The sequence below is a fragment of the Pelmatolapia mariae genome, linkage group LG10_11 (assembly GCF_036321145.2).
Source record: "Pelmatolapia mariae isolate MD_Pm_ZW linkage group LG10_11, Pm_UMD_F_2, whole genome shotgun sequence".
NCBI classification, from domain to species: Eukaryota; Metazoa; Chordata; class Actinopteri; order Cichliformes; family Cichlidae; genus Pelmatolapia; species Pelmatolapia mariae.
In genome coordinates, this window is record NC_086236.1 from 59,472,182 (window position 1) to 59,496,725 (window position 24,544).

Consider the following 24,544-nt stretch of genomic DNA (forward strand, 5'->3'; position numbering starts at 1 on the left):
TAGGCAGCAGGCCAGACTGCCTGAGGCAAAGGAGTGTCATTACTGTTTGACGTTCTCTTTACAAACACTTCCTTTGCTGACACCACCTCATTTACTTAAAAAAAAAGAAGATCTGTTGTGCTGTTTTCTATAAGGAAAACTATGATCATTTGTTTTAATCTTGACCTAATATATAAAAGGAATAATTTATAGAGATTAAAGAGATGAATCTGCAACATTGTCTCCCAGTGCTAATTGAAAATTATTCATTCATTTACTTGTGTCATACTGCTGGACCAGATTATGGCGGCAGAATCACTCAAAGCTAAGGATTGTACATTAACAGCTGAAGGCATTTTAACAGCAATAATCATATTTGCACAAGGTTGAGTCAAAACATAATTTCAAATCTTTTCAAGAAGGATACAGAGCTGCTACGACATCAACATGTGTGCACAAACTGCATATAAATACTGCAAAGGACACTTGAAAGATTTTATCTCCCTTATTTTACAAGGAAAACAAGAACAGAAATCCAAACATAACTGAAATTAAAAGAATTGCACAACATCCAAAGGAAGACGTCAAGCAAACAGCCAATTGAGAAAATAAAAAAAATTTTAACAACAGCTTCTGAAGTTGTTCCTTTAAGCGAGGGGATATCGGACATATTTTCAATACGGACACCTCAAGCACTGTGGACAGGGGTAGAAATTGAGTTAGCACTCATGGCAGGAATACCAAAAAAATATACATCACAAAAGATGGAGCTTTACAAGACAATAAAATGTCTGATTGTGTTTATCTGTCTCCAGTTCACAATTAACAACAAAGTATGTACACAGCAGCTACGAGAGAAGCCACATCACCAGCTTAAATGTTTTTGATGCATGCACGACTGCTCTCTACATTTTTTTCCCACCAAGCCAGAGAAAAATGTATAATTCAGCTGACAGTCAGCAATACTGCATTTATTTTTAGGGCAAAGGTATTGATCTATTAACCACCAGGGAGCTGAATTACTGACCAGTTATACAGCAGTGATATAAAATGAGATGAAGGCACACGGGAAGGTTTCACCATCCGTTAGGATAATTAGATATCAAAAGATATGTACAATATATATATATATATATATATATATATATATATATATATATATATATATATGAGGTAAACAAGTATGATTCCTATCTTTAAATGGTATTTTATTGCTACCACACTAAGATGTTGGTTCATTCAGTTCCACGAAAGACCCGTTTCAATGCTTTGTTGAGTCTGCTCCATCTTCATCATAGGTGAGAAGCATGGAACAGTTACCTCCTTTCCATCAATGCAGTGCTGGTGCTGAGGGAACAAGAGAGCTGCCAGAATTCCGGCAGGTTTAAACCTGGGATAAGTTGGGATAAACTGAGTCAGAAGAATTTCTTGCATTAGTCCCTCTCACACTCTCACACAGCTGCTGACATCAGTGGTTCAAACTTCAGGTACAGCAATATATTTAGTTGGTGTTGCTTCTAGATTGGGCACCAGCACTGCGCTGAAGGAAAAGGACGTGTGAGATGAAAAAGCTCAGAGTGCAGGGTTAGGCACAGGTGGTGTGGGAGTCTGCCAGATGATCATGTGACTACGTTCAGATCGCTGTGGCGTGGCTTGGGACACCTCTTCCGAGTCATCGCTTGCATCATCTCCTGGAAACAAAGAGGACTTTGTCAGCCTTTAAATAGACCAAGTAGTGCACAAATGATGCAATGGATGAGACAGACTTAAGTACAGTTTTATTATTCTTCAGCTTACCAATTCGAAAGTTGATGTAGCCCTCTCCTCCACTGAGGATAAGCTGAGCAGTAGTGACATGGCTGCTGCCAGGATTGGTGATCAAACAACCTGACAGGCACGAACATTTTTTGTGGTCACTCAAACACAAAAATAACATGCATGTGCAATCTGAAGCGTCTCACTTAATTGTTAAGAAGTTACATGTAATGGCTATCTAACTCTTACCGGGTGCAGCAATGATGAATCTGACAACTTGTCTATGTCCATGGTAACACAGCTGGGCAGATGCAGTCGAGCAATAAGGGATGGAAACATCCTCTGAAGCTGCAGAGAGTTAGTAATATGGTTAATAGTACACAGAGACCATTTATGGCCAAATAACTTTAAGTTCCAGGCATTCTTAAGCTAAACATACTTATGGACAAAGGGATGGAGAAAATGGCACCACCTCCTGTGCCCACCCACAAACGGCCACAGATAACAGTGAGAGAGGAGATCTGGAGAGGTGAGAGTGTCAGGAAGGGCTGGCCTGTGGAGAGAGAGAGAAAACTGGTTTGCAAAGCTGTGAGATTGAAGTTAAAGTGGTCGGTCACAAAACAAAATGTATGTAAAACAAAAATAATGAATAAAATATACACACAGTACTCTGCATCCCTTATTTCTTTATATTTTCTTCGGAAAATGGGAAAAAGGGGCAGCAATCTATTGAAACGTACATACATGGAAATATTGTACATAAGGCAAAAAAGTGTACAAGCTTCAAAGTCAATATTTGGTATGACCACCTTATATGGCGACAAATTACAAGAAAGCTTCTAAGAGAGTTCATCACTACATAGGACCTGTTGCCACTGATTTTCAGTTCAGTTTTTGTGTAATTTGGCACATTTAGCCTTTCAAATAGCCAATGTCCAAAGAGAAATATCTTCAGAAAGCCTTCAGAAAAACTATTGCTCAAGACTGATTAAAAAAGTACAACAAAGTCTGGCTCTTTGGAAGCAAAATTTAAAGAGATGTATTACTTTTTTTTCAGTTACCAAATAAGAAATGATAGTAATAAATGTTCCCATTACTGTAGTCCATCAACTGATTTTTTTGCTCTAGTAGCTGCTCAGTAACAACACTTAAGTCATACATACAGGTATATGTATTGTAAGAAAAAAAAAAAAAAAAAAAAAAAAAAAAAAAAAAAACACACAAAGAAAGAAAAAAAAACAAAAACAAAAAATTGTTCGACTACCTAATGTTTTAGTGACCAAAGCTGCAAAGTCAACTTCCTGTAGTGGGCGTCCTGTGGACCAGTCAAACAGCCTGAGGATTGGGTCCAGTCGGCAGGAAGTCCAAACCCCACTTCCACCAGCGCACAGAAAGCGAACCTGCTGCTCACTGCGCTCAGAGACTGAGAATGTTTGCTGTAAAGTAGGATAAGGAATAAAGAGAGTGAGTTAAAGATATGGTAAGAATGAGACACAATAAACAATAATAGTTATCATTTTCTCTGTTTCTTACCTCCACCTTCTTGCTTTCAGTGTCTACCACGTAGATTTTGTTCCAGTATCCCACCCACAAGCGGCCGCCTTTTGCAAGGCAACAACGAATGGGCTGCACAGGATTTGATCCAAGAGGCATCAAAGAGTGTGACTGCAGATTCCAGCCATCTATTAATCACACGACTCATTGCATCATTATTCATTTCACTTACTTATGCAAATCAAACAAAATGAAGAAATTAATTAGCCGAGACAGTTGGATGTATGTTTGAAACAAATCCAATACCTGTACTGTGTGAGAAAAAAGCCAAAGTCCCATCACCTAAACCAGCAATGACCTGACCCTGTGAATACCTGTGAGAGCGAGTCAACACAAAGTAGATCATTTTCAACTCTGCTTAGAGACTTCAAGGTAACGCATCTCGTGTTACAACTAATATCCAAATGCAAATGGACAGAACTCACATGAGAGAATGAACACTCTCAGAGAGGGATACAGACCGCAGACAGAGCCTTCTGCCAGCAGAGGCCAAATGCACCAGTATACTGTGAGAGAAGGACAATGGGAGAAAGGAGCCAAGGGAAGAAGAGGCAGTCTGTGATAAACTAACAGACAAAAAAGTCTTTGAATTGTTTAGATGATATTTACTGACGTAAACTGCTTATTCAGCTGGCACTACCTTCCTTCCTGAGTTCCAATCCAAACAGTTCCTGCAGTGTTACCTTAAATAACAAGACAGACAGGCCCTGTCAGAGCTGAGTAAGCAATGTTGATTTCCAAGAGTTTCCAGTAAAACAGCACGGTATCAGGGGATAATAGAAGTACAGAATACACTAGACAAGTCATCTGTGGGCAGCTGCTGCAGCCCATTGTACCAGCACTGACCTATGGGAGGCACAGCACAGATGCAGAGGGCAGGAGCTGTTGGAGGGAGGCTGAACTGATCCAGAACTGTGTTGGAGCGTGCTGGATCAATCACTGTAATATCACTGCAGGAGGCAGGGCCAGAAACTACCCACACAGAACACTGGCAGAAAAGGGGTGGATATGAAGTTTGAAAAGATGAATGGCATGAACCAATTTGTGCCTCGACAAGTGTTAGTCATGGTTGGGTGATCATAATTAGAGGATGACTGTAGCTGCTTCTTAACTAGGATTATGACAAACTTACTGTGGCTTCGCCAGAGATCTCAGATGGGACTGCGACTGCACACTTAAGCTGAAGGGAACAGAATAAATGAGGAGCCATGTCAAACTGCACCGCAGATCTGGTTCACTTAAAGTGACCTATATCATTCTCCTTGGATTATATTGTAGTAGCTTTGAATTCATGGTTAAAAACAAAAAACATTTATCTTGTAGATTATACAGTGCTGTGCAAAAGTTTTGAGCCACCCTTAATTTCTTTACATTTTGCAAGGAAACTGGGTAGTAGTCTTCAGGAATAGTTCTCCAGGCATATTGAAGGACCGTCAAGGCTCTTCTTTAGATGACAGCTGCCTTTTCTTCTGTTGTCTGTCAAGATGATCCCATACACCCCTTCAATAATGTTGAGGCCCGGGCTCTGGTGAGGCCATTGTGTATGTTTGGGACCACGGTCATGTTGAAAAATGAAGGTATTGCCAATCAGACACTTTCCAGATTGTATGACATGGTGGATCAAAATCTCATGGTACTTTTCTGGGTTCATATTTCCATCCATTTTAAAAAAAGGTCCCCGAAACCACTGAGTGACATCCAGTGGGGTGGTTCAAGACTTTTGCACAGAAAATAAGCCTCCTTTGAGTGACATTTACCTTGGCAGTCGATTCTTTGTGATCCAGCAGTCTGAGCTTCACTAGAACAGGCACGTCTTTAGGCTCTGGTACTGGTTCACTGGAGTCCTACAGTAATTAACAATATTTTTTACCAGGGTATTGCTTGTATAGTGATCTGCACAGTAAATATCCATATTGTGCAAAAAAGTCTTGAATGAAAGCCAGACTTTTTTTTATTGGTATAGTAAAACAATTAAAATAGTAACTATTTTAACTATATAGACTCAATAACAGCAACAGGAAGCTTTTTATTCCACTGTTTCCTATTTATTCTCTATAGCACGTCACTATTTATTTGTATATAGAAATGTGGTTCTACTACCTGTGTGTTTGCTAGTGGCAGGCTCCAGCCATGTAACTGCCGCTTTCCTAGAGTTCCCCAAATCTGGGAGCGAATTTCTCTGTAGATTTCCCTCTTCCTGACACGTGGTGAAAGAGCAGCAGGATAAGCAGACCTAGACAAAATGATTCTGGTATTTATCAGCTTCACATTAAATACGTTTTTATTTTTTTTTAAGTGAAATAAATAGAGCCACGGTAGGACACAGAGCCTTCACTGTTAGTATCTTACATTTTATTTACTTAATAATTTGGAAAGTGGAAAGAAGTATCCGAGGCCGGTGCAAGAGTTTGGACACTCCTGTTTCAGTACTTAGTGACCTCTCCTGTGGCCGAGGCAAACACTTGTTGTATATAAATAGAAAGTGTCTATTTATGATTTTTATCCAATGTTTCCAGCTTATTGCTTTAAATTCTGAGATATTCTTAGGCTGTCTTGTGAAGCATGCTTATGAATTTCCCACAGATATAAAGGGAACGGATAATTTTTCATGTCTGATTCTTATTTCACTTGCATTAGCAAGTAGCTGAACCCCAACCGTGAATGAAAAATATTTATTGACAATGAGGTAATCAGCTAGGCCAGACTCTGTAGTTCAGAGAAGACCTCACTCAGATCCAATCTCCATTTTTCTCACTTGCATTTTGTCTAAATCTTTGCACACAACTGCTGAAAATCACATAAGCAGGAGTAACTTATTAAGAGACAGATGCTTACTCAGCCTGAGTTCGACTGATGGTTGTTGGTTGTGGAGAGCCCAGAGCAGTGCGAGTGAGTGATGGGGAAGGTCGCAGAGCTGATATGGAAGCAGGAGGTGAAACTAATGGTTCCTTGGACCGGCCAAAGAAGCGGTTGAATCTTTAATTGAAGAAAAAATGAACAACTCTAAGTATTTTAACCATGAACAAATATACACTTCTTAATTTCAGCCCACCAAATGCCAGGTGCATTTAGTAACACCACAATACCAAAAGATTTGTCCCTCTCCTGCATTTTAGCTGACGCCTTTTCACTTTTATGTAATGGTTCTCATCTCCTGTTGTTTTCTGCACTTCTTGGGTACTGCTAGCTGAATGCTCAGCCAATGTGACTGGACAGTTGCCATGATGATCCTGGACTAACACTGTTATGAAGATATCAGCTCAGATATCAGATCATGCGGCTTGCACCACCCACCTCTGTTTGGGTTATAAGAGTTTCAACATCATCTTAAGGTACAGGAGGATGGGTGTGTAACAAGTCGTAAATTGTTTTTTTAAAGAGAGATTTACTTACTTTCTCCAAACACTTAACCTTCTTTCTTCTGAAAATCTCTCCTCCTTTGTTGCTCTAAAGAAAAAGTAATAGATGAGGTTGGAGGCAAAGATTTGAGCCACTGATGTTACACGAGTTGTTGTAATCACACTGCAGATTCTCAAATGTAACATTTTTTAAATCTTCAAGAAAGGCACAAAAGTTACCTGAGTGTCTGACTGTGTCTAACCGCCTCCTGCAGTTCAAACAGACGCTGCTTATACTGGTTCTTCTCCATGACCACGCGAGCCATTTCAGAACGGGAAAAGTTACGCATGGATGCTGGCTGAGACACCTGAAGGGGAAAATAAATTCAGCCATCAAACCATCTATGAGCAGCTAGAAAGGCAGTGAAGACTACACCTACAGATAGTACATCACAGCTTACATCAGAATCCTCGGACTGACAAGTTTCCAGTTCTTTCCGAAGTCTGTAAAATAAAGGGCGAGATTATTGTCAGAGCGTGTATGTAATAACAACAATGAACAGGTTATTTATTGAACAGCTGAATGATCCTCTTCACCTCTTAGTTTCCTCCTCCTTCTCCTTCACCCGCCCCTCCAATCGGCAGAGTGTTTCCCGAAGAGTTTCCACCTCCAGTTTAAGAGCTGAACGCTCATCTGTCAGCTCCACTACCCGAGATATCAAAGCCTTACGAGCAGTTTCAACCAATTCACTGAGAAAAAGGAAGTATAGCATCAAATATATAGCTCAGAATTATGGTGGAAAAGAAAAACAGTGGTTAATCATATTAGATAATACAAAGCTTTCTGTTGGTATTTAGTGAAGTAAGAAATCCAAGTGTTTGGAAACTCCCCATGTCCTCAAGAAATCACAATAGACTAGTCATAGAAAATAAACTGAGGACTCACTGGGTGACTTTCAGTTCCTCATACTGAGAAAGAATCTCCTCAGACTGGTCTACGCTGCCTAAACACACACACAAAAAAATTAAACTGCGCAAATGCACATGCAAACAGACAAGTACTGAAATTAATACATTTCTAACCTGTATTAAGGACTATTTAACCTGCATTCATGTTCAAGAAGAAATTAGGACATGAGATTTTGTATAATAGGAAAAGGGGAAGTAAAACTTTGTGAAACACATACTTGAACTTAACATGAGTATAAATAGTCTCCCAACAGAGCCTGATTATTTTTGGATACCAACTTTCTGTCACTTCTTTTGTCTCTGATCACTTTGTGTTTCAAAGAAGCAGCAAAGATTCTATGTTTGTGACATTTATTTCTTTAAAACTCAAAAAAGCAACTCAGGAATGCAGATCTTAACAAAAAACAAAAAACAAACAAACAAACTTGCATTTACCTCTGACACTGGCCCCTCGGTCTACACTCTCCACATAATCGCGGCTCAGCTCAGACAGTTCAGAGAATACAGAGTCAGTGTTGCGGAGCTCCCACTCTATACTATCCTCGTCCTCTAGCTCCTCTCCCTCATCCTTTTTGTCCGCCTCTTCTCCTTTTCCTTCTTCTACTTTGCTCTGCCCCAACTCATTCATCTCCTCCTTGAAGCTGGTCTCCAGCTCACCTTTTAAAGGTTCTTCAGTGTCAGGTTTAACAGGGGTGCTGAAAAATATGGAGGTGGTTGATACAATATGTGTGTGAGCAGATGAATTCAAGTAAATGTTGGCTTAGTCAATAAATATCAAGCTGAAATAAATTAGTTTATGCTTTCAGGTTAGTACCTTGCATTTACACAGCCATTAAAATGTGCCAACTCAGGAGTGGAGTTTATGATGTCAATGACAAACTGATTTGTGGAAGGCTTTGCAGCACTATCGACCTGTTTTTCTTTCTTGCCCATGAGATCTTCCAAACAGGGGGGACCAGAGTTTGAATGTGGTCTTTTAATCATCTGTAAAAGAAAAGGAAAAAAAAAAAAAAAACAGAACACGTAAGCTACATCTTTGGCAAAATCTCAAATTAGAAATTTGGAAGATGGTCATTTTAGGTGCAAAGCCATTTACCTTTTCGGTAACACTGGGTTCTGGCAAGACCTGATGTGATGGAAAGTCAGCATTCCTGGAACGCACATGATTCCTAAACGCAACAACTCAGTTTATGCTTTTTTTAAATCCTCTTATTTATCACCATGTTCTTGCAACAGTATTTCTAAAATATATCCAGTGACTTTAAAAAACAGTTTCCTAGTTAATAATCTTTCACTAATCACTTTCCACAAATATTGTATTTAACAACAATAAAGGTAGAGAATTTGCTAGTATCTTGCCAAATGCAACTGAAAAGCTGAAGTTAATGTTACAAAGTAGTTTCAGGTTTTCATTTTCAGTCACATGTGGCATATACTGTACTTGGTATCCCTTTCATAGTTAAACAAAGAAATACTACCAACCTGCTGTCAGAAATGCCAGAAGCATTCAACATTTGGTTTAATATTACAACAGGCTGAGAGTTTTTCATTTTGCGCATGGCTACAACCTACAGGTGATTCACAATAAGGCTGCTGCTACTTAAAGTCTTCCTGTGTGATACTTTATGCAGAATAGCAAATGTGTTTTAGCATAATGTTGAAAAGAACCTTAAAGGAGAATCTCTTTCAGTCTCCTTCCTCTTTTCCAAAAGTTCCCGATATGTCAGGGCCAACTAAAAAAAAGAAAAGAAAAGAACATCAGCTACATGTAAGAAACCTGACGACTTAAGAATAAGACAGTGGTTACTGAGCATACGCATGGAGGCTAACCAAAAATATCTGACCTTGTTGTGGGTATTTCTCAGTGCGCTCAGTTCTCTACTGAGATTTGCCTTCTGTTCCTCCAAGGCCACCACTGCAAGAAAACAGAATGCATGTAAGAACAGAGTACAGTCTAGACACCTAAAACTTTAAAGACTTGAGTTGCTCTTTGGCATTTATTCCTGATGCACACCAGTAAGCCACAACTTTTAAACCACTGACATTTGAAGTGAAAATTGTGTTCTGTGGGAAAACTTTGCGCCTTCACATTTATTTTTGTGTAATGTGATTTATTTCAGGGCAATGTCCTCTACTAAAGAAATTGTCTCGAAATGGCTAGAGAAACACAGAAAGAAGGGACTGATGTGGCCTTTAAACCTCCCAGATCCTGAATACCTGGCGGATGTTGGAACAAGCCTATTCCATTGTGCAAACCATATTCAAATGTCCATTAATCCACCTTCTTCCATTTATCCAATTCAGAGTCATAAGGGGGAGGGGGTGCAGCCTATTCCTTCTGTCATGGGGTGAGAGGCAAGATAAACCCTGGATAAGTCACCAGTCTGTCACAGAGGTCACATATAGAGACAAACAACTATTCAAACACCTACGGGCAATTTCAAATCAGCATTTAAGCTAACATGCGTATCTTTGGACTGTGGGAGGAAACCAGAACACCCGGAGAGAATCCACAGAGTCACAGGAAGAACTTGCAGACTGCACCACCATGTCACCCCTGGATGGCAAACCCACACAATCTGCTGCTAACCTCATTGTGCGTGACTCTTTGTACACAGCAAAGACAGGATAAACTCAAAAGAAAAAACAGAAATGAAACCAAACATCTAAACGTCCTGGAGAAAACTGTGCATGAGAGCCCCACAAACCTGATTAACATGTTAAAATTATAACCCCCGAGTAGTCATTACTGCATTGTTACTGCATGAATCTAAGACTTTATTTTGATCTCAATACGCCTGTACAGTTGTGCTGCTGTCATGTTGACAGTATCTGTCCACAGACATATGAACACCAGCTAAAAATCCTCAAATTGCCTTTGCAGTAGCTTCTACTGAAGTAGAGGTTTCCAGAAACATATTTTATCAACAGAGACCGACGTACAGGGTCAAAACAATACCAGTGACATTACTGTTGCTGGTAAATATTCAAATACGCACGCTGATCAGCTTGTTGTCTTGCTTTCTTCTCTAGATCTCTCTCTCGCCGTTCTCGCTCCTTTTCCCTGCCCCTCATGGCTCTCCTCTCCTGTTCAATTTGGTCATCCAACTCAAGATACCGCTTAAGAAAAGAAAAAGAATTGAACAGTGAAATGCCTGCTTTTACAATAAAACCTGCAATAGCACACCTTCACTGTATCATGACTCACCTCTTGACTTTCTTTCCTCAGTGTTTTCTCTGCATGATATCGCTCGAGCAGCTCTTCTCGTTCAGCTTTCTCTCTCTCAGCCTCTTCCTCCCTGTCCCTCAGCTGTGTTTTGCAGCTGGCCAGGCCCTCCAGTACCCACACAAATATGGGTACCAGAGACTCCACCACGCTTTCACCATGGACCTCAATAACAGTCTGTGATAGAGTAAAGCAGCAAAGAGAGAAAACAGGTATCTGTGACATATAAATAATATTTCCACCCAGATCAACATAACATATTGTTCTCATTCTTACCTGTAATTCTGAATACAGCTTTCCTGCCTCTTCACTCACAATGTTTGGGTCTGGCTCAGCCTCCGCGGTCCCACAAAGCACTCTCTCACTGTACTCCATCAGCCAAAGATTTTTTTTCTTTTTTTTTCCACTACCTCTGCTGCAACACAGTTGCCAAAAGCTCAAAACCAAAAGCAAACAGATCTGTGAGTCGATGGTGTGTTACAGTTTCTCACTAACAACTCGTTTGTCCAGGTTCTTAACCTTTCTCCCAACACTAGCACCTCCCATTCTCCACATGCTCATTCATACAGCAGCATCCTCGAAGACTTCACTTTCTATAGAGGTTTATCTGATGTCTGGAGGTGTTTTAGAGTCGATCCTGCAGAAAAAAGGGAGGAAAATGTCATGTCACTTTCTTCAGAGATGATTTAACTGGAAGTGCACTGTCAGCTGTTTTGTCCATTTTCCCTTTCCAGCATTACTATAACCTTGGAAGTGACACAACACAATCATTAGGTTTTCGAGTATTCCGGTATGATTCTTTGAAATTTTTTGAGACCATGAAGCAAGCTATTAGGTTTTGATCAATTAAATATTAAAAGAAATAAGAAAAGGAAGCTATTCCCTGGTTTTGGTGTATTTTCTATTTTTTCAAACGTTTTGTTTTGCACTTTTACTCAGCTAAAACGTCTGCTTTCACACCAAATAAATTGATCTTAATCTAAAATAGTTTCCCCAGTAGTTCAACCTTGGCTTCTATAATTAAAAAAAAACTTACAAATCACAACTAAACTACAGATACCTAATGTGATGTTGTCCGTTTCTTTGGTTTTCCAGGCTACAACACAAGACACAACTATGTTCTGTGAACTAGCAAATAGAGCGAAGAATCACATACTTCATATTTGACTTTAAAGTCGAGTTGTGTGCTTCAAACAACTGCTGACATTTCACCTCAGTACGGTGAGGCTTTCTGTTAATTATTTATATGGATCTAATGAGGATAATACCATAGCATGCAGGGACAGACCAAGTGACCTCCTGTGTGTGTTTTTTAAAGCTCCACAAATAGCACCAACTAAGCAAACATGACAGACTATGACAGCGATAGGTTTTATTCGTCGACCCTTACTCTAATTATTAATACTCTCGGTAAGCATTACTAGACTTAACAGACTTGAATCGGCGTACTGTATAAATAAGTAAGAAGCCTGACAGTGGACACCTTGAGAGTTCGTTAGCAGTAGGTTCACAAAGTTGAAATCTAGCCAAAAACAAAGCCGTGTTTCTTCAGTTGTTCGGCTGCCGTTTTACAAACTTACCTTAGCGCCTGACTTCCTCACAACTTTCATTTTGCTGACCCAAAATAAGGAAACTCCAGCCGTCTTTTTCTTCGGGACGATATCAATTACACATAAACGAGTTTAAAGAAGGGGGTGTTGCTCGAATTTGACGTGCGCAGACATGTCCTCAGATTGACCAATCCGAGCGCTGTAACTGTTTGCTCTAACCAATAGACGGTTAAATGGGCGGGGCATGGTTAGTTTTGTTTTCGAGAGGAGGAAAAAAACGGTTTCCTGAAACTTGCGCGACGACACGTGACCAAGGAGCTTGCAGCGGACTGTCAGGTGATCTGAGGAAAGCGCGTCCGAATCCGATACCTGTCGAAATACCTTACATGCCTGAGAACAACTCAGTCTCTTTTCCCATGTTGCAACAAGTGGATGGAACAGTTTACCGCGATGTTTGTGAGCGAATCATTAAAATAAAAACATTACAAATGTGAAGTCAAATTAAAAAGGCGAAAGAGATGAAGTGTCTTTAAGGGATATTTGTGCAGGGATCTCTTTCCTAGTGAGATGGGGAAAAACAATCATGCAAACGTGTTAGATTTTACACCGACAAAAGTAAAGTAAAACTACTGAAAACCTTCAAAAGCTAGGATTGACAGGATAAAGTACAGTTTTCCTTCCAGTAGATGGCGATATCCGACTCTCTCTCAAAAAAAGAATAATAATTCAAATACTCAATGTTTAAGGAAAATGTGCTTAAACTGAATGTGTATCAGGTACAGTTAATTGGACTCGATTTTATTAAATTTAACTTTTAACATTGTTCCTATGTAACAAAACTAAAGGGAAAATGAACATGTAAGTAAATCAGTTAAGTCAGTATTTTGGGCAGTGTTGGTCCCTCAGTACGTGGTTAGAGCTTTGTTTTGTTTGTTTGTTTTGTTTTTGTTTTCTCACAACTTTTTACATTTGCTTATACAAGCATAAAAGAACTTTACACTTCTTCAGTGTCAATGAAAATAAGCTACGGAAACAAAAACAAAGTTTTTCGGAGTTTTGTCCTTCCTTTTTTTTTTGTAAAGTATTATACTATACCTGGATGATCATGAATAATATCTGCAGGATGTCCATCATGCAGCTACCTGCACTTTAAAATGCCTGCTCCATGAACCTTAACAGGTAAATGATATTTTACAAGGTAAATTCAGCAAAGAATTAACAATACATTTAAACTCTAATGTTAGACAGTCACAAAAACCTAATATCCAAAGTCCTGTCCCTCTTTTTGTCAGAAGATAGAGTGTTACTATACAAACATTTTTAATTGTGCTAGCCTCCTAGCTAGCTCTACAGGATTAAAATAATTTGTTGAATAATTCATCAAATAGCAAATTCTAGAGTTGACAAAAACAAAATGACTTTGTGACTTTGTGTTCCATGAAATTGCCACGATATGGTCATTTTCTTTGACTAAATAAAATATTGATAAAAACTACCTGAATTGCATTGTTGGATATCAAGTATTTCATTGCTTTTGTTTATTTTTTAATGTTATTTGTGATATTAAATTAATTTTCTAAACTTTGTTTTGCACTTTATTAATTTAGCTTAACTGTCTAGCTAACATATTCTTGCTAACATACTGTTGCTATGTGTTATACTTTTCTGTAGGTTGGTAGGTAGGTGACCAGTGTGTTATTTATTAGTTAAATTATTTACTGTGGTGGGTTTTCTGTGGGTCTTACTGGTGATATAGTTTCTCTTTCACTTTTTTTTTCTTTTCAGGTCAGTGAGCAGCAAAGACATATGGGCACATCACATGAGAAGCACAGGTCTAAAATATAACATTTATTTTGTAATTTATTTATTCTCGTTACAGTAGCCAAAACATTAAACATAACCTATAACAAAACATCATAAATCAAGCAGGAAAGCTCAATAAAATCAAATATGATATGACCGAAAATACAAAATAAAGGACCCCAGTGAATACAAATCTAAGAAAAATAATATACAATTTAAAATTATATTTAGTATTCTATTGTCACACACACTCCTGAGACTCCCAAAAAAGAATTAACAACTTTTTTTCTGTGTATTAGTAACTCCAGTGCTTTTTATAGGCTACCTTACTTCTGTTGGTCTACACTTTTATGAATCATGCTCATTGTGATTTGTAAATTTGTCTGGTTTCTAGTAACTTTAACTAAACCCTCAAATGACATTTGTGGTGCTTAAAGTTAAAAAAAAAAATCATAAAAGGCAAAATACTCAGGATAATGTAGCTAAGGATAATCCCTATATCTGATCCTAAAAGATACATAGACAGGGAGGTCTCTGTTATCCCAGAAACATTGTGAAAGGCTTTGGGTTATCCTCACTAACCAGTGTTTCTATAAAGATGTCGTCCTGCTAAGTTTTTAATATCACCTTTGGGTGCAAATACAAAACCTAAAAGGTATCTGCATGCATGGGACCCACTAGGTTAAAATGAGCAATATTCTGTATTCTGTTGTAATAAAACCCTGTCTCTCTCTTCCTTTTTTGAATCTCTCACATTTTACCCAGTCCAATTATTGCATTCTCTTTATGCTCTGTGCACACATTACAAGCTGCAGGAGTGAAAAAAAAATAATGGCATTATAAGGAAAATAATTAGTGGGATTAAACATTTATATTCATAATTTTAATTAAGTGTAAGTAGCACAATGTGCATAATGTAGTCGAATAGTGTTACATTATTGGCTTATTATTATTAATGTGGCATGAACCACTGCTCAAGACAAAACTGCTTTTTTTTAGATTTACAAAGCAACAAGTCATAAGCAGCAATAACATATGTTGATCATTAAAAAGAACTTTGCCAGCCTACACGGCTCAATTAGAATGCAAAACTACAATATTAGTGTGTAAAATGTTAATGACTGTAAGTTTAAATAAAATGCCTCAAAACTGAATAACTGCATTTCTACATTATTTAGATTAAAGATACCTAATAAGTAGTGGTACAGAGTTGGGTTGGAATGGAGATAATTTATTTATAAAAGATCAGAGATCTATTTTCCTTAATGTCTGTCATTAAACACTGTTTATACTGTCACTTTTTTTATTACCCTACCACTCTCTACAAGAACTTCTTTCCCATCCTGTCTCACTTCTTTTGTCATCTGTCTTTTTCTCTTGGTTAGGAGGTGAAATGTTGCCACACCCACCACCACCACAAAACTGAGGGCCAGTATCACAAGCCCCAGTCCCAGCAAATGAGAGGTTCCCCCTTTATAGAAGTTCAGCTGGTCCCACAGCCCCACAGCCAGGCAGCTGAAGCTGATGAGAGTTCCCCAAAATCCAAAAGCCAGCATGCAGGATCCACAAGACAGTTCAACGCCTCCAGTAAACACAGTGATGCCCGCCACTGACACAACTCCTCCTGGTAAGGTCACGGTTTCCGATTTAGACCCGTATCTCACAGTAGAGGTGACATCTGATAAAGTTGAAGGATCAAGGGTTTCCATTTTGGACACCATGGTCTGTTTTTATTGCTTGGTAGATGTCCAAGAGGGCTTTTTACATGCAGCTTCTTCTCTCTTCTTTCTGTGATATCACACATAGTCTTGATTAGAAAAACTCCCCACTTTGCTTTCATGTCTGGTATCAGTTATGCAGCTTCAAGTTTAAAATAAATCATCCCAAGCTGTCAGTATAAGCTTTGTATAATTATATACTGTGTCAAATTCCCATCAGTGTGTTTGAGCTTTCCTTGAAATAACTGAACCTGTTTAGGCAGGCAACCAGAAGAAAAGGTCCAAAGCTGAGAATCTGTATTTTTTTAATGATAGCCATACATATTATATACATTTCCCGAAAAAGCCTGATGACCTATGTGTATTTTGTGGCTGTAAAGTATAATATGCATCGATCAATTCACTGCAGGCTCAGTGAATTAAATGTAAACTAGCTCAGTACACACTTTTTTTTAAAGATTGGACATTGTTTTAATCTGATAATCGAAGCAACCTTTCACACACGCGTTTGTCACGTCAGGTTTTCTACCAGTATTTGTAACTGTAACTCTTTACGTTTTTAATTGAATGGACCTGAATATTAGGGTATAAAAGCTTTTTATTCTAGAAATCCAAATGAATCGTTAATATTTGTAATTTTAGACAGCCAAAAAAGTCCTTTTTTTTTTTTACATTTTAAGTGTAACATTTCTTACCTCAGTCTTGATCCAGGAGCTTAGACGTCAGAGGAAACTTTGTAAAAGTGAAGGTCCTTAAATAAAGTCTTAAAGTAAAATTATCTTTTAAATATGAAACTCTCTATGATTAAACACTAAAGGCGCTCCTGACTTCTCTCTGGACAGTGGGTGTAGAAATGGGCGCCAGCGGCAAAGTGCTTTTCTGAAATAGATCACCTACTCGAGGCTTTGCAAAATTGTGGACGCAATCATCAAGACTGCCGCCACAGCATGTTTGTTCCCCTCTTTCCTTGTGTTTAGTAGGAAGCTGTCGTCTGTCATTACGCGTCATTATGAGCCATTACCAGATATTTATCTGGAAACAACTCCCTTCCTCCTTTCCTCTTGCTTTCAGTCTTAAGATTTGAGTTGCGTCCCACCAAGGCACTGTTTGGACTGAGATTGTTTTTTTTTCTTTAAACATTTTCCTGTTTGGCATTCCTATTTCTCGAATTATTTTCTCAGTGCTCTTACATCTCAAACTTTATACTCGTACTCAACTTTGAAATGTTATTGGGGAATTTCAATCCTGAGCCTGTCTATATTAAAACAGAACTATAGGTCAACACAAATTCAAGTTATAAAAGATTAATTTCAAGACAACCTTGTTTCAGAGATCTGTTACCAAATGTAGACAGTAATTAATAAGGCTGATCCTTCATTGACACATTAAGTGTTGCAGATTTATAGAATACGTCAGTACTGACGTTTCACAGGTCAGTGCTGTAACACATGCGACGCTTGATACAGCCCATTAATACCATATAATGCTGCCAAGTAGGAGGTTGTCACTGACCTAATTGTGGATATTTATAGTCATGTTATTTTCTGATACAAATAAACCTTTCAGTTTTCATTGTTTATGTTACTGTATGTGCATGTGTTCCTGCCTGTGAAAGAAATACAGATTTAATGTCGCAAAGCAATGTTAAAACTTCTTTCATAAAGTTCTGACACTGTCAGAATCATAATTAATCTAAGATGCCAAACACCCATGTTACCGATATTTTTACACACTCTCTCTCCCGAGTGGAAAAACATCTCAAGAGTAGCCAAATCCTTGCTCGTTTTGGCTCTAGCAATTAGCCCAAACAAGAGTAGAGATCACATGTCAGGGATTGTTCTGTAGAGAAGGGGTAAGTCAGTTGACCGTCACCCTTATAGGATGAAGACGGGGGTAATTGGCTATTCTCTGGCTTGTGTAGGAGAGGGCGGGGCTTGACTAATCCAGTTAGCAAATTATAGTTTAAACATAAAAAATGAATTATTGATTATCATACAGGGAAATACATGTCCTAAATACGATAAGTACATGCTGCTTTCATCTCTGGTGTTTATGTGTGTTTCTTATACGTGTGCATAATTCATGAAGTCTCCCTTACACATGCTATGTTGGTCTGAAACAACACCTAAGACAATCAAGATAATACTTTCGCTCTAATCAATGTAGACACAAAGTAAACAGACTAATGACGTAAATGTGGCAGCCAAAGTGTCATGAAGTGAGTTTGTTGTACTGCTAATTACCAGATAGCCTCCAATGAGAACATAGCTGTTGGCAATGAATATGGAAACGTGAAGAAAAAGTAAATCGGAGCTGAGTTACAAGAGACTAGACAGAAAAGAATTCAAGTTCAGTAAGCCTTTAAAACATGAAAGTACCTCATGGCGGAGAAAAGAGAATGTAAGTCATGTCCGCGACTATTAATGTTGCGATTAAAGAAATTCATACAGTCAAAAAAAACATCTTAAAAAAAATCAATGTTTACTAGGTAATATAAACCTAAACTAGTGATTCAAAGGAAAGCAGTACTGTAGGACAGGAAGGAGGACGTGCACAGACGGGGTCGGCAGTGACAGGGATATTAAGGGCGCAGGTGGGATTGGACGTAGACGTGGGTTGCTGAGGGAGTTAAAATTGCTTGGACAGATGGTGGAGTGGCTTTCAGTGCTCAATCAAACCTATTGAAGGTCATAACTAAAACACCAGACATTATTTTATGAAACCCACCTGAAGCTTTGTTCACAGTTTGCTAGAAAGCACCTACTCACTTTTTGGTGAGTTTACCGAAGTAACGTTTGGCTCCCAGAGTGAATTGTAACTTACAGTTAGATGCACTAAAGTTCTGTTTATCGGTTCATATTCAGCAATTTAGTACTAGTAAATTAGTGAGTACAACACTAACAGGGATAAATTGATTTCCAGAGTTCATAAGTAATTTAGCAGGTGTATAAACGTACACTAGAGCTTTCCGGACTTTTCAAACAGACAATAGATAAAATTAGGATCTGGGGTTGCAATTTGGTCAAATGCTCATCCACCTTAAATCCCGCATTAACAGACTTAACCTAGTCAACTCCTGTAGGATGTGCTTTCCCCGCCCGCCTATATCTTTCACTGTCTTACTGTCGAGAGAGGCACTTGGTTCCTCAGCCATCATCTGCTCACACAACACACAGGTAAGGTTTCTGCACATTTTGCACATATTAACAAGTAAGTTGTTATTAATTTAAAGTTCAAGTGAATTATATCACAATTCTAAATTGTATTTCAGATTTCTGCTTGGTTTTTGACATCGAGAGAAGACATCAAGCCAGTAAGCAATAATAGTTTGGAAAAAGAAGAGTCATTTGACACAAGAGAAGAAAGCCTATCAAGTGGCATATCCCAGCCAAGCAGTTTAACACATTGCGAAGATATTAAAAAGAAACTACAATGGGAAATGCAACCAGTAGCGCGATATCAAAGGAGATCCTGGAGGACCTGAAGCTCACCACAAAATTTACTGAACAAGAAATCTCCCAGTGGTACGAGAACTTTCAGAAGCAGTGTCCATCAGGACGCATCTCACCAGAGGAGTTTGAGGAAATCTATGCGCGCTTCTTCCCTGACAGTGATCCTAAGAGCTACGCAAGGCATGTGTTTCGCTCCTTTGACACCAACGATGACGGCACTTTAGACTTCAAGGAGTACATCATTGCACTACACATGACCTCCACTGGGAGGACAACCCGAAAACTGGAGTGGGCCTTCTCACTGTTTGATGTAGACAAGAACGGATACATCACCAAGGCAGAAGTGAAAGAAATATGCCAGGTGAGGGTGGTTCAGTTTATAAAAGCAACACTGATGAATGGATGAGTGGCTTTAATGGTTCTAGTGTGACAGCAAGCAGTTAATGTTAACTCATATCCCGTCAGAAAGAGATTCATTTTAAACATTGATCTTTTTTTCTTATTCTGGTTTTTATTAATCCCCAAGCCCCCAAAAACCTAAAGTGTTATTTTTCTTTCACTATAACAACTTTGTAAATCAGAAGTTTAAACTATTCTCTCAGTCGTGGTTTCAGTGAGGAGGGAACAGAGATGTCAGATAAAATTTATAGAATTAACTGACATAAGGCAACATAACGAAAAACCTTACATTAATGCCTGTTGTCGAATCTAATGTTTTTGCTTTTTTTCTACGTTTAATTGGTTTAACTCTGTGACATTAGCTACTGAGGTCAACTAGCATTATTAATGGATTATTTTGTTTGGTTATCTCCTTATTTTGTCCACGTTCTGCAAAATCCATTAAAGCTGTGTTGCTGTTAACTAAGAATTTACTATTCTTCTCATGGTATGTAGGTCTCAGTCTTAATTGGCAGCCCTATTAGCCAGTCTATTTGAGCCTAAAACTCCTGATAATCTTGGCGATTACAGGTTTAGCCTGCAGACAATATAGGGAGCCCTACTCCTGAGCAGAGCTACTCTTAAGTTCCACTCCTAAACAAGAGTATACTCATCATCTCGATTCTAATCCACGGCTGTTTTACTTGTGAGATTGCCACTGTGGACTGAAGACTGTACTATAATAAATGTTATGAAACTTATGGAGTCTTATGGAGGTTTTACACTTTTCTATATTCTCTCTTCAGACAAATGATATGGAATTGTAAGAGGTTTAGACAGATCAGCCAAGAATCCAGCTGGCATTGTAATGGGATTGAATTCCTGGCCAACTGGCTTGAGTCCATAAGCACCATGTTTACAGCACACTGCGTAAAATAGCTGCATTTTAAAGTCCCGATAGCAGTTCAAAAACTTACTATAAGATGACATTCTTTCCGGTCTGTAAAACACTGAGGTAGAGGTCGACAAATACAAATTTACTGTGTGGTAAAAGGATACACCGCCTCCATTTTCCAGAAAGTATTCTTATGTAATGTATAAATAATATGTTAAATTAGAAAAAATAAGTGAAAAAGGTGGAAATGCCTCAAAACCAGCCCGCAAGTACACTGTTCTGACAGGGTAGACAAATCCTTAAAGACTGCAAGTGTGATTTATTTTAAGGAAACCAACTGCTTAATTTTATTTTTATGACTTCACAACCTTGATGTCTGTCAGCATAGATCACAGTCTGAAGTCTAAACTCTACTGACCATAACATCAGAGGAGGGGCGAGATTGAGGGATAGTCCAGGGTAAAGAGATGACATCTTGGTGTTTGGCCTGTGGCCTGAGTCTTGGCACTAATCCATGTTAATCTAGGTGTCTTAAATGTGGGAGATGAGTGCTCCCTCTCTAAGTGGGACACAAACTTAAAGGCCTGAACCTAAAGTGCACACTCAGGAGGTTTACACTCAGTTAGTCATTTAGTCCACTGCAGATCAACTGTCTGAGAGATGACAGGAGAGTTGCCCTATGAAATGCTGTAGCTTGTTTGAATATTTATGTATTCGTAATAAAAGGATTTTGCAATTTGATAAATAGTCTATGTTTAAAAACTATAAAAAAAATACTGACCTCCATATTTTCACTACAATACCAGTAACTCCAAATATGCACAAGACATTAATAAATTAACTGAAGAAGGCTGTTGGCATCCTCAGTTTTACTAGTGCTTACATATTCTTTGGTCAGTATCCATCTGCTTTATGTACTGTGCTGGTGATGAGAGAAATGATGCAGCATTACTATCCATCTTATACCCAACCCCCTCTCAGGCCTTGTTTAAGCTGATCCCCAAAGAGGACCACAGCAAACTACCAGAGGATGAGAACACACCCGAGAAGAGAGCCAACAAGCTGTGGGGTTGCTTTGAAAAGAAAGACAATGGTAGGACGTGTAGTGGTAGTGCTTCTGCTCAGAGGGAGATAATATCAATGGAAGCCTCTGCTACCTTTCTTTAGCTGATGTTCCAGCATCCTGTGGGGGAGATTACATTTTACAATCAGCTGTTTGGCTTAACAGTAATACAAGTATTAATCCACCTGGGGGCAAGTCTCCACTTACAGGATCACTTGTGTCACGCAAGCTTTATTACAAATCATTGGCCCAAAAACATCTTAAGTTACACATCACATGCTACTGTGTACCAAGCAAACGAGATAAGAACATGTTGTTTAGATAACAATAATCCATCCTTGTGTTATCTCACTCTCCTGGCTTGTTTTGTACTTATACGTTTCTCGTCTTAACTCCTTATTTTTTCCTCCCTTCACAGATCGACTGGCTGAAGGAGAGTTCATTACAGGAGTGATCGAAAATGAGAATGCAATGCGTCTGATCCATTACGAACCAATAAAACATTAAATCCCTTCTCATTCCTACGTTTCTCCTCTTTGAACCCTTTTCTGATTTTATTACACTATTTATCTTTTTTTTTAAACCCACTTTTCCCTCTTCTTTCTCTCTCCATATCAGATGTTTTCTCCATCCTCTTCCTTAAATAACTCGGCCCCTCTGTAAATAAGCATTCCTACAGTTTCTGTACATTTGTGTGTTACACATACTTATACACATTAAGTATCATACTTAATTATTAGCTTGTTATGCTTTTCTTGTTTTTTAGAAATTTGAAATGTCCTCCAGTATTGTAATTTACTCACTTGTACAAAAAAATTAAAGATTTTATCATTCATCTGGGCTTTGGAAATCTATTTATCTTATCTCTCCTGGAAAACAATTAAATCTCCTTTGACCTAGAAACATACTGCATATTATAATGCTGGTAGTTGATAAAATTTTCACTTTAGGTTTTACGTTTTCAGTTGTATTAATCCCTGACAGTAAATCCAGGATTATCTCAAATGTATAACCTACAAAAATTAAAGGTAAATTTAACTACTTGTTTTTGACTTTTGTAAAAAACAAACAAACAAACAAACAAACAAAAAACTCGGTACTTATACAATTTTATCTCAAACATAGTATATGACAGGAACTAAATGCAGTTTTTTAGAGCGTTGTTTTCCTGAAACTGGTGTTTCGGTGTTGCAGATATTAGTGTGTGCAGGCATTTCTTTCCAACTTTCATCCTGACCCCCCCACATGCTGCTCCTCTCTTGCTTCACTCTCCTCCCTCTATTCCTCCTCCCTTCCATCCAACTCGGGATTACTGGTTTACACATAATCTTCTGTTCAACATCAGAGAGCAGACTTTTCAAAATCTCTGTAATCTTTCCATCTCTATGGGTTTGTCTGTGCATCTCCAGAGAGGCTGTGCTTGTAGTAGCTTCTGGTATACATGAATTGCATTAAAAAAATTTTGTCTCTCAAAAGTTTCTGACCAAAGAAGTTTAAAAAAGGAAACATGTTTATGAGCAGCATGTTTCTCTATAGAACGTGCTGTTCTTTCAGGAATACACGCATCATCCTCTGAAACGAACTGATCGCTAAGATGATGGTTTTCAAGTTAATATATAAACAATAGAATAGTATGAGGGGCCGTACAAGCCAAAATTCATTCTTTCACTCTCACTCACATACATTCTTCTTTCACACACATATACTTTCACTCTCACATTCATATATTCTTCTGTCAGACACACGTATTGTCACTCTCACATACATATATTTTTCTTTCACATACATATACTTTCACTCTCATATAGTTTTATTTAAATTTTTATATTTAGATATTTTTATTCTCATGTTTACACATATTTAACACACACATTGCAATATTGTGCTCTCTTATACATGTATTTTAATGTACATATTTACAAATTTTCACTCTAACATACATGCATTTTCATTTATGCATTCCTACATTTTGCTCTCATTTATATGCATTCAGTATGCATTTAATCTCACAAATAATATATGTATGTAAGAAGAGAATGCATACATGTCAGAAGAAAATATATGTATGCAAGAGAATAATGTATGTGAATGAAAGAGTATAGTGGAAACGGAAGGAGTTTAATGGAAACGGAAGGCTGGGTGTCTGTACCGCTGTGATTGGCTGAGAAGCACGCGCGGGTCACTTTCAAGTGTCTGACAGCATGGAGGGGGGAGAAGAAACTCGAGTTCTTCAGCAAGCTATCAGGGTGTTAAGAAATATTTTATCATCTCCTGAAACGGTCACATTGTTGTCCTCGTCACTTGATCGAGATGCGACGGGTTCAACTTTTTTTTACGTGCGCTCAGAATAGTGGCACAAAAATAACGCCATAGGTCACAAAATAAACTTTTAAGATATTTTCATGCGAGAATGGTGCTGTGTAAACTTCAAATATCTGCTTGATTCATCAAGACATCACATATTTCCATAAGCGCTCTAATGTTTTCGGAGATGCCTGTTACCCACCAGCTGTCCGCATAGCTGGACTGGCCATGGGCATACCGGGCATTTGCCTGGTGGGCCGATGGTGATTTTTCATTTTTATGTTTGTTGTTTTTGTAACGGTATAAACAATGAAAGGTGGTGGATTAGCCAATTGGTCATGATCAACTCTGGGCTGGACCAATTACAATACATCCGTATTGAGAGGAAAAGGAACGCGATTAGTCCCGTACTTAGCTAGAATAAAAAAAAAGACAAAACTGGAGTTATTCTGTTTTTACGTTGCACAGCTGCCTCTTCTCCCCTCATTCTCTCTCCCTCCCTCTCCTGTTGCTACTTCAATCATGAAACTGATCAATGATCAGCTGATCGTCTTTCTTGT

At 38.4% G+C, this 24,544-nt stretch overlaps 2 protein-coding genes across 3 annotated transcripts; one reads left to right on the forward strand and one right to left on the reverse strand.

Annotated features, from left to right (window-relative positions):
• Positions 1 to 1,130: 1,130 nt before the first annotated feature.
• si:dkey-17m8.1 (C-Jun-amino-terminal kinase-interacting protein 3) lies at positions 1,131 to 12,502 on the reverse strand. Of its 2 annotated transcripts, none has more exons than XM_063486023.1 (28): positions 12,402 to 12,502; positions 11,098 to 11,458; positions 10,804 to 10,998; positions 10,595 to 10,715; positions 9,440 to 9,510; positions 9,264 to 9,328; positions 8,692 to 8,764; positions 8,410 to 8,579; positions 8,031 to 8,290; positions 7,573 to 7,630; positions 7,224 to 7,376; positions 7,088 to 7,130; positions 6,867 to 6,994; positions 6,682 to 6,735; positions 6,124 to 6,264; positions 5,389 to 5,485; positions 5,046 to 5,132; positions 4,421 to 4,468; positions 4,135 to 4,276; positions 3,929 to 3,971; positions 3,714 to 3,794; positions 3,535 to 3,602; positions 3,268 to 3,416; positions 2,999 to 3,170; positions 2,174 to 2,287; positions 1,984 to 2,082; positions 1,777 to 1,866; positions 1,131 to 1,670 (listed from the first exon to the last, which is right to left on the reverse strand). In XM_063486023.1, the coding sequence occupies exons 2-28, from the start codon at positions 11,194 to 11,196 to the stop codon at positions 1,552 to 1,554; spliced, it is 2,940 nt and encodes a 979-aa protein (XP_063342093.1). In that variant the 5' UTR covers positions 11,197 to 11,458; positions 12,402 to 12,502; the 3' UTR covers positions 1,131 to 1,551. The 2 variants fall into 2 exon arrangements, with proteins under 2 accessions (XP_063342093.1, XP_063342092.1); XM_063486022.1 differs by having other exon boundaries at positions 5,389 to 5,521.
• A 6,438-nt stretch (positions 12,503 to 18,940) lies between these two features.
• rcvrn2 (recoverin 2) lies at positions 18,941 to 22,515 on the forward strand. Its single transcript, XM_063486654.1, has 4 exons — positions 18,941 to 19,068; positions 19,164 to 19,705; positions 21,599 to 21,710; positions 22,099 to 22,515. The coding sequence occupies exons 2-4, from the start codon at positions 19,325 to 19,327 to the stop codon at positions 22,185 to 22,187; spliced, it is 582 nt and encodes a 193-aa protein (XP_063342724.1). The 5' UTR covers positions 18,941 to 19,068; positions 19,164 to 19,324; the 3' UTR covers positions 22,188 to 22,515.
• The last annotated feature ends 2,029 nt before the right edge of the window (positions 22,516 to 24,544 follow it).

Coding starts and splice junctions, on each gene's coding strand:
- si:dkey-17m8.1 (XM_063486022.1), bottom strand. CDS start 11,196: ATGGAGTACAGTGAGAGAGTGCTTTGTGGGACCGCGGAGGCTGAGCCA. Junction 3,972..4,134: donor CTGTGCTGTGCCTCCCATAG/GTCAGTGCTGGT, acceptor TTGTTATTTAAG/GTAACACTGCAGGAACTGTT. Junction 1,867..1,983: donor ATTCATCATTGCTGCACCCG/GTAAGAGTTAGA, acceptor CGTGCCTGTCAG/GTTGTTTGATCACCAATCCT.
- rcvrn2 (XM_063486654.1), top strand. CDS start 19,325: ATGGGAAATGCAACCAGTAGCGCGATATCAAAGGAGATCCTGGAGGAC. Junction 19,706..21,598: donor AAGTGAAAGAAATATGCCAG/GTGAGGGTGGTT, acceptor ACCCCCTCTCAG/GCCTTGTTTAAGCTGATCCC. Junction 21,711..22,098: donor CTTTGAAAAGAAAGACAATG/GTAGGACGTGTA, acceptor CTCCCTTCACAG/ATCGACTGGCTGAAGGAGAG.